This window comes from Martes martes, assembly GCF_963455335.1.
Source record: "Martes martes genome assembly, chromosome: 3".
NCBI lineage: Eukaryota > Metazoa > Chordata > Mammalia > Carnivora > Mustelidae > Martes > Martes martes.
In genome coordinates, this window is record NC_137890.1 from 120854682 (window position 1) to 120863984 (window position 9303).

The 9303-nt window shown below is 42.7% G+C and overlaps 1 protein-coding gene across 3 annotated transcripts in view; it reads right to left on the minus strand.

Annotated features, from left to right (window-relative positions):
- UBE2E3 (ubiquitin conjugating enzyme E2 E3) overlaps window positions 1-5145 on the minus strand; it is an 87204-nt gene extending 82059 nt beyond the window's left edge. Inside the window, exons 1-3 of one of the 3 annotated variants that reach the window (XM_080798725.1) lie at window positions 4534-5145; window positions 3268-3486; window positions 1418-1468 (exon numbers count right to left, since the gene is read on the minus strand). In XM_080798725.1, coding sequence (XP_080654851.1) covers window positions 1418-1468; window positions 3268-3461 — 245 coding nt within the window. In that variant the 5' untranslated portion in view covers window positions 3462-3486; window positions 4534-5145. Of the gene's footprint in view, window positions 1-1417; window positions 1469-3267; window positions 3487-3931; window positions 4457-4533 lie in introns of those variants that run through there. The other 2 variants (XM_080798727.1, XM_080798726.1) reach the window with 2 other exon arrangements.
- Between the last annotated feature and the right edge of the window lie 4158 nt (window positions 5146-9303).

Sequence of the window (9303 nt, forward strand, 5' to 3'; positions counted from 1 at the left end):
ATGGTAAAAAAAAATAAATTTTTAAAACATTCTATATAAAAACATATCCAACATATTATCATTTAAACAGGTAATACATACTTTTAAAAATCAATAAGGTGTTTGACATTTTTTTCTTCATACTAAATTTTCAAAATTCAATGTGTATTTTACCTTTAGAGAACATCTCATTTTGGACAACTAAAGTGGTCAGTCAATAGCCACAAGTGGCTAGTCTCGGCATTACTGGACAGCACAGCTCTTAATCCTTTGAGATCTGACATACCACTACCTGTTCAAAATTAGTTTACATTCATGTTTGCCTTTTCAACTGAAATAGCTGATCATAAATATGAGCAAAACTGTTAATTCACTGAATAAATCAGGATCAGATCACCTTATCTAAGGATCTGGTTAATACACACAAGAAGCAATTGAATTAAACCCAATTATACCTCAAGTAGACTGCAGAGATAGGTCTGATCATCACAAGTGAACACAACTCAGAACAAAAACACAGGTAAAACAAGAAAACGTCTTCATATCAAACCTTAACACTGCCTTATTTCTAGCCAGCATTATCACTCTTGAGCACATATCTGTATGTAAATTATCTACAAAACTATTTTTCCAAGTTTGATGAATTTTGGAAGCCATAAAGTCACTGTTGAAAATAAAGCACTAAGTATGACAACTGAAAAAACGTTTACAAACAAAATTGTCAACCAGTTACTTTTTAATGCACCTTACACCAACCAATAATTTTAAATTATTCTACATAAATTTCATTGAAATGAATTGCTCCTACAAATTCTAATTCATTTACTCCTTTTCATAGACATATTTCAAGAACCAAAATTATTAAGAATTTTCCCAAGTAATTAAGACATTTGATTAAAATGTAAATAATTTCAACAATGCATTCTCTAGAAAACAACTAAAAGCATTAGCTTAGCACATAAAATTTGTCCTTAAGGCACATTACTGAATAAATCAAACAGAAACTATACTCTTGTTTACTGCATTTACATTTTGTAACACCACATTCAGCAATTTCTAAATTTGGAAGGTCAGTTCAGATTGCACACAAGCAGTAACTTTAAAGCTTAGCAAAATTTTAGAAGTTTCTGCAATGTACTTCTGAGAAAACACTCTACAGAAATGTTACAACAGAACAAAAATCAGCAACATTCACACAAATCTCAGTAAGAAGCACAAAATCAGTATATTCAAAAATCTAAAATGTATGATACATGCTAAGGAGTATTTTCCCCCAAACTTGTTTAATTCACCTTAGACAATTTTTATTTAATCCACTTACAAAGCTGAAGAGAAGCAAATGTAGCTTCTTCTGCAGCACACATATCTAAAGCCGATACATTAATCTTTTGATTTTTTCCCACATTTTGTCATCAAAACAACAAAATTTGTTTCTTACCTGCAGTTAGGAGGAGGATCAAGAGTTATTTCAGCTAGCTCCTTCTGAATTCTGTTAGTGAAATGAGAACAGACAAAAAGGATTTGAGATAGTCTACAGAATAACCGGGGAATTACACTGCCCTCTACCACCATGCAGTTAAATGCAAGGCTGGCTTTGCCTTCAGTAATGCTAACATGGCTGCTTCCTCTTTGTTCTCAGAGGCATAACCCAAATCCCTTAACAGAAACTTTGCAGCTTTTTTCTCACTTGCTACTGTAAATAAGTATGACATTCACACCTGATCTGAGAAATAGTCCTCTACTAGTACTCAATAAAGGATATAAAGTCTATTTTAAAACACTTTTTACCAAAGAAATTCTCTTTTCAAGCTTATATGCAAATGAGACAAAAAGGGAGGAGGGAAAGCAGTAGAACATTTGACAATGACTTCAAGTCACTTTTACAGAGGTAAGAATTAATAAGTTATTACATGAGTACGTTAACAGTTTTGGCAATATTTTATGTCAAAAAAAGTTTAAAATTTACAAACATCTTTACCAGTGAAAAACTTCTAAAGGACTCTGACATTCTTATTTAACCAATTCTGTTTCCTTAATCTTAAGTACAGCCCTAAAATTGAATAAATTTGGGAGTAAAGAAATAATAAGATAGACAGCCTATTTAAGGGGGAAAAAAGCAGTTCTCCGATTTTATTCAAACTTAAAATGCTTTCAAAACTTAAGATGTGTTTAACATGTTCCTCAACAAGATTACAGCAAATTGAGGATGACTCTAAATTATTTAAAAGACTGCTGCTATTTAATAAAACATTCTCAAATTATTAATACTTGGTTATTGATAGAGGTGAGAGAGCACAGAAAAATAACATTACTTCTAAATCACTACAGAATGCAATATTTGAACAGTTTTTGTATTTTCTTTTTCCTTTAGTTATGATCAATAAAAATCAACAAAATGTCAATATTGGCGAATGCTATAGACATATTTGATATATAATTAATAGATTTCATGGATATTCCCCTACTACTACAGTGGAGGCCCCTTGACAGAATCTTTTTTTTTTTTTTTGCCATCAAAGATAATAGGAATCAACAGGAAACAAATGACCTCTCATATATACCCAACAAAATATGTTTCTTCTGCTGTTGAGTGTTAACATGTCAAGCATATCCACAAGTTTCAGAGTGAAGAGTCACAAATGTAATGAAGTTTTCAGTAGCCAAGTGCCACCCAAAATCATAAATGGCTACTTTTCTGTTTTATTTGCATTCACAAGAATACAAGCCATAACCATAAGTTAACTACAAAAAAAGTAGTACCTGAGGTGCATGACTTCAAGTCATGTTTATAAAACTGAAAGCAAATCTGGAGCACAATTTTAAACCTGCTTTCAAATATAGCCAAGGCCTTGAATTTACAAATTTTCTAGCAAACATAATCATTTCTAATCATTAAGTTTCATGGAGAAGCGCTGCTGATCTCTAGAAGTGTCAATTTCAATGAAGAAGAGTATGACTCATAAAAAGGAACATCCTCAATGTACCAGCTAATTTGGGCTCACCAAATTTTCCTTGCCAACTCCTAAAACAATCTGTCAGAATGTTAGTCCAAGCTCTACCCAAGGACACTCTTACTGAAGTTACCAAAGTACAGAGTAAGTTCACTTAAAAGTACAATTCCAGGGAGGTGGCTTATATACCATCTAAAGAATGACAACTCATTCAAGTGCAAATAAAAGTGATCACGAAGTATTTCTGAACCAATGCCACTGCTTTGTAAAAACCAACAAAAGTGTCCAACCATTTGGAAGACAACCTGATAATGTGCTTTATCCTTTGACACATTACCTTTTAGCACTAGTGGATAACTTAGCAGTGGTTTTGCTAGAGAGTTTGGTGTTTTTCTTCTGCTGGGTGGCAGAAGGTTTTCTTTCTTCCTGTTCTTCAGGCTCTGGAGCGGCTGGGTCTCGCTGGTCCGCATCTGAACTACCACTGCTGGTGCTGGGGCTCTCATCATCGGACCTTTGCCTATCACTGGACATCTTGGTGAAGTTATTTCTTGGAAAACTTTTAAAGAGAAAAGGAGGGGGGAGAAAAGAAATATTAAGTCTAAGAAATAAACCAATAGCATTTTCTTCTCTCGATATTCACCTGAAGTCGTATTTTAATGAAAAACACGTCAAAGTGTTCACACTTATCTCATCACACAGCAAGGTTACAAGGGGAGGTGATGTGTCTCGCAACGCCAGCGTTCAAGGATTTACCGAACTCAAGTTAGAAAACCCACTCACATTTTTTTCCATCCCTTGGACAATCTATCAATTGTCTACTTTCTCAGAAGGCATGAAACAGATTTGCCAGGGAACTTAGGCAACGAGCATTAATAACATATGACACACTGTAAATAACAGATCTCGCTGAAAAATGTTAAAAAGTCACTAATAACGTCTAAATATTTACACACTGACATTGGTCAAAGCTACCCAATTCCCTTTCCGAGAGGAAAACATACCCTGTTAATCGCCCATATGCTTATTTAAGGTGGCGATTCCTCCTCTGTGCACGTAAGCCTTTAAATACAACACTTAGGAATTTAAAAATCAACTAACAAGCTGCCCTAGCCGTTTCCACGGCCAGCAGCGAAGATTCATCCGGCCAAGACCGAGCTGCCACCCTGGGAAAAGCAGAATCCAAACTGCACCTTCTGCAAAGCTCCCAATGCCATCAAGGTTCCTCGCTCAATTTTTACATCACGGACCGACATTTTGTCCAAAATAACGAAAAAAAAAAATCAGAGGCAAAACAAACAAACAAAGCCCCAAGAAGTGCAACAAATTTCCGCGCCCGCGAAGGCGAGCCGCGGCCGGCGGCGGCGGCCACGCAGCTCCGCGGCCCTTTGTGGGGAGGGCCGCGCGGGGGCCGCGGGCAGCGCTCGCCGCGCCGGGCGCCAAGTGATGCGAGCAGCCCGGCCGGCCCCGCCGCGGCTCGCGGACACCGGCGGCGCGGGCGCCCGGCGCGAACAAAGCTGCCCGCCCCCGCCCCCTCCCCCACCGCCGCCGCCGCCGCCGCCGCCCCGGCCGCCCCCCACGCGGCCCCCCGGCCCCGCCGCCTTACCTCGGCCGCCCGCCCGGCCCGCTCGCGCGCCGCTACGGTGTGGGGGAGGGAGAGAGAAAAAAACCCTTCCTTAAGGAAATGGAGGCAGCTGGGGGGGGAAAGGGGGGGGGAGGGAAAAAAAGAAGCCGAGGAGGCTCTGGCCGGGGAGTGTGGAACATTGAAAGTCGGAGGGGGTTGTGCAGTGCCGGGCTCCGGCCGGAGGGTGGCGCCGCCCAGCGCCTTCGGAAAAAAGGGGGGGTAGGAGCTCGGCTGGGCGAGGGCGCGAGCTCTCGGCGAGGCGGAGGGGACGCGGGAGACCCCCGCGCGCTGTGGCCTCCCGCCGCCGCCGCCCGGCTCGGCTCCTCCCGGCCGCGCAGTCAGCAAGTTCCGAGGCGAGCGCGGGGGGAGGGGCGGGCGCGGCGGCAGCGCGCGTGCTCGCTGCTTGCCTGGCGGAGGGGCGCGCGCCCCCGGCGCCCGGCGGGAGCGAGCTCTCCCTGCGCGCTCCCGCGCGCTCTCTCCGCGCCTTCCTTCACCCGGGGGGCGCACGCGTCCGCCCGCGCGCGGCCAGGACAAAGAGCGCGGCGGGGACCCAGCGGGCTGGCCCCTGCCGCCCTTGGCCGTGGAGCCCGTGCCGGAGAGGGCGGGGGCGCGGGCGCCGTCTCGTGGGGCCGCTGTGCCGCGGGGTGGCTTCCGGCCTGAGCCCGCCTCCGGAGCGAGGCTGCCCATTGGGCTACCCGCCCCGCAGGCTGTGGCCGGGGTGCTTTAGGGGCGAGCTGGCCGAGGTCATCCCCAGGGCTGGCCACATCCTTTCTGTCTGCGCTGGGAACGGCGTGGACCTCGAGGCCCCTACGCCTGGGCAAGGACCGTGGACGCGTGGTCGGGAGTCCCCCAATGCCCTGGAAGGCTGGAAACTAATGGGTGTCGTGGACGAGGCCAGGCACGCCGGTGGAGGGAAGGTGCCTCTTGCCCCCTTGGAGCCAAAGGGCCAAGATGGGGTCTAGGGCACTGAAGGAGGAAAAAAGGATTTAGAGATGGGGGGACCAATCTCTGCTTCTCTTTGGCCCTCAGCCTCCAAAGGGAAGTCCTTCAGAATGCTTTAAAAACTTAAAAATCCAAAACATTATTTTAAATGTCTTGCTTAAGATTTTTTAAAGTGAAGGGAGTTGTGCGGGGGGGGGGGGGGGGGGGCGGTGCTCAAACCTGACTTTCCTGCGGGGCTATTCTGATGGGCATGCTAGACAACAGTTCTGGTAAAAGAAGCCCTGAGTGATACTGGGTCAGAATGTCCACACAGAAAAAACTTCAGATGAGGATAATGAAGGTTACTTTTGTTCTGTCATTCTCTTTTACGGTGTCCAGGTGGACTCTGCAGTTTTTGCCCCAGGCACAATGTAGCCAGAAGTACGAAAACTTCCTGTTTGCAACCCAGATCTCCTCCAGCTACTGAGAACTTGTTCCACTGATGGAGCCCCAGAGGAATTTGTGGATTCCTCTCCCACAAGTGTCCGGGGGCAGGGGTGCTGGGAGAATGTACAGTTCACAGAGGGAGTAAGAATGGCAGCCATAACAGATGAAGCAGACTAAAAGGAAAAAAGAAGAAGGAGAAGAAGACTGAATGAGCCAACATATTTACTTATTTTTCCTCTAAACAGAAAAGTTTTGTTTAACGGTTGCTTACAACCCTGAAGAGTAAGTTACATTTCTGTAATTTTCCAAACAGAATCACACAGTGAACTTTATTGAGGGCTATGCTGCTAGGTGCTGGACACAAAATCCACCCAAATGCTGTGTGAGGCTAAAGCCAGTTCTCTCTGTTCTGTGCCAGAAGCTCCCAGTCCAGAGGGGGAACAGATCATTAAAGTTCACCAGGCTGATAAGAAGGAAGGATACTCTAGTCAGAAGGAACAGGGAACATGATCTCAAGAGATGGGGAGGAAAGCGCATGGTGTGTGTGTTGAAAAGCATTCTGATTTGTGTGAATCAAAGGGTGCTTGTGGAAAGAGCTTGTTAGTAGAAGTATAGACAGAAGCCTCCCCCTTTCAACTTTTACACTGATGCTACAGTGCAAGCCAACCACTTTGGAATTTGGGCTTTGTTTGGAATGGGGAGCTTCGAAGGAAAAGCTGTATTTAAAAGTGGGTTCTTTTAGAAAATATATGTCACAGAAATAGCCTGAAGGTCCAAAGGCCAATTGCTGATAGGATTTGGGTGGGGCCAGGAGATTGGGAAATAAAGATATTTAGTTGTGTTTCCTTAGTATCTGTACTGGGCTGAAAAGCAAGGGGACTGGATTCTAATGCCATTCCACCAGGTTTATGTCACCTCAGGCAAGTTCCTTGTTCTAACTTAATTCTCATATGTGAAAGAAGCTTGTAGCTAGCAAAGGTTCCAAGTGCCCTCCTGCTCAGCAGTTCCATGATTCTTCAATGAGTTTGAAGTCATGAAGTTCCACTTAACATTCACTCAAAGGAATATGGTACTTAGGAACTACCAGATGCTGGGAAATTGGAACAAAACATGGGCACTGGTCTTATCAAGTTCAGTAGGTAGTGGGATAGTTAGAAATGTAGGCTATGGAAAGAAGTGTTGCATTAAAGGAGTGAACAGGATGAGTAGAATGTTATTAATTATCAGTTAATCAAAAAATCAGTTAATCATTAATGGCATTATTAATTCAACTTGGGGTATAAGTCATGGGTGGGGTAAAAGAACAGTGAACTAGGCCTGGAGGAATGCATAGGTGATAATACAGTTAGCGCTCTTGGCAAGGTACCTGACATAATAGATGTCCAATAAATTGTACTTACTATATTGTTTAAAGTCACCATAAAGAGAATGAATAGCTCCTTAAGGTTAGGGAGAGTAGCGGCCTGCCCCCAAATATTAGGTACCCAGCTGCCTTTATTCACCTAACTAAAGGTATCATTCAAGTGATTCTTTCCAGCCTACATATCTCCAAGGTAAGATCACATCACCATCTTCATCAGAAATAACTTGTAAATTATGGATTCTTTTTAACATGAAGTTTTTCCTCACAAGACAACCTTTTTTTGGTAATTATTTTATCTCTTTGTTTTTGCGATGTCTACCCTTGAAATTAGGGATCGTGTTTTATAGGCACTCCTGAGGGCATATAAATTTGACCTAATGCAAATTATTCCATAAAGTATGTAATAAAAACTTTCCCATATGACCCCTCAAAATAGTACCACAAAGCAGACACCAGCTACCACAAGAAAGTTGTTTCCTCTCAGTCTTCTGTTTTTTTCATGCTGGTATGGGGTCCTGCCAGCTTCTCACTCACAACTCTGAGAGAGGCAGGGGTAAAGAAAGATTCTAAATCCAATGGCAACAGATAGTGCCATAATTACCTTCTCTCCCTTTTCCCCCCAGACTTTGTGACTAAAAGGGACCTGTCACTATAAGGGCAGAGAAGGCAGGCCCCAGAATTCTTTAGTTTGGGAGATTGCTCTCCTGAACCTTCCAGTGAGTCTTAGTGTTATATGTGTACTTAAGTATATGTGTGATAACCAATAATTTTATAGGAATATATCATTTGAGTTGCCTATGAAGTTTCTGAATTGATGAATTACATAAACTTTGGTGAGGCTCCTGATCTTTTTTAATAACCCACCGTAATAACATACCTCACAGCATAATGGGTATAGAATCAACAATTTGTTTTGTTGATTTCTGAATGCTTTTGTTTCTTTCCATTCACTAGCCCTTCATTTTACCCCTTTCTTTCTCTCATGCCATTTTATTTTTTTTTATTTATTTTTTTTAAGATTTTTATTTATTTATTTGACAGAGATCACAAGTAGGCAGAGAGGCAGGCAGAGAGAGAGAGGAAGGGAAGCAGGCTGCTGAGCAGAGAGCCCGATGCGGGACTCGATCCGAGGACTCTAGGATCATGACCTGAGCTGAAGGCAGAGGCCTAACCCACTGAGCCACCCAGGCACCCCTCTCGTGCTGTTTTAGATGCCACCCAGTTCCTTGTAACATTTTGCCCTTTGGCTATAGATTTTTTTCTTTCCAGTGATAAAAATGGAGGGTTTACTAGGAAATCATTTTTTGGTCCAGGCTTAGTTTAAGAAGCCATGTTTACCATTGTCAGTCTCAGCGTCTCTGGACCCCCAGAATCCAATACATCACACTTCACATCTGTGTGTTCCTCCCTTGAGTCATGGATGGAAAGCCTGCTGTTTGCCAGACCCTAGGCTGGGCCCTGAAAATGCAAAGTTGTGTAACCCTCCGTTTGACTTCAAGTACTTCAGGATCCCAAACTCAGAGATCATTTTGCTTTTCTCCTTTGAGATAACTCTGAAGGAGGGTAAATACCAAAAAGTCTCATGTCTTTATTCCATAAAGAACTCATATGCATGAAAATAAAACATAAGCATCTTAGAGTGAAAGCATGATCAGAAAAATTTTCAAAGAACTACATTTGTTTAACCTTATTTTAAAAAAAACCTCAAACCTTGCTAGTTTTCAAAAAAGGAAAATTAAAACTAATTAAAACAACAGAAACAATTTTTAGTGATTATAATCACTGAGGACAAAATGGTAAAAAGTTTCTTTTTGTCCATTTCCAGTAGCAGTGAAAGTTAGTATTTTTAAAAAACAATTTGGAAGTTTGTTTCAAGAAACTTAAAAGTGTTCATGTCCTTTTTATTTATTTATTTATTTATTTATCCGACAGACAGAGATCACAAGTAGGCAGAGAGGCAGGCAGAGAGAGGAAGGGAAGCAGGCTCCCTGCTGAGCAGATAGCCCGATGCGGGGCTCTAT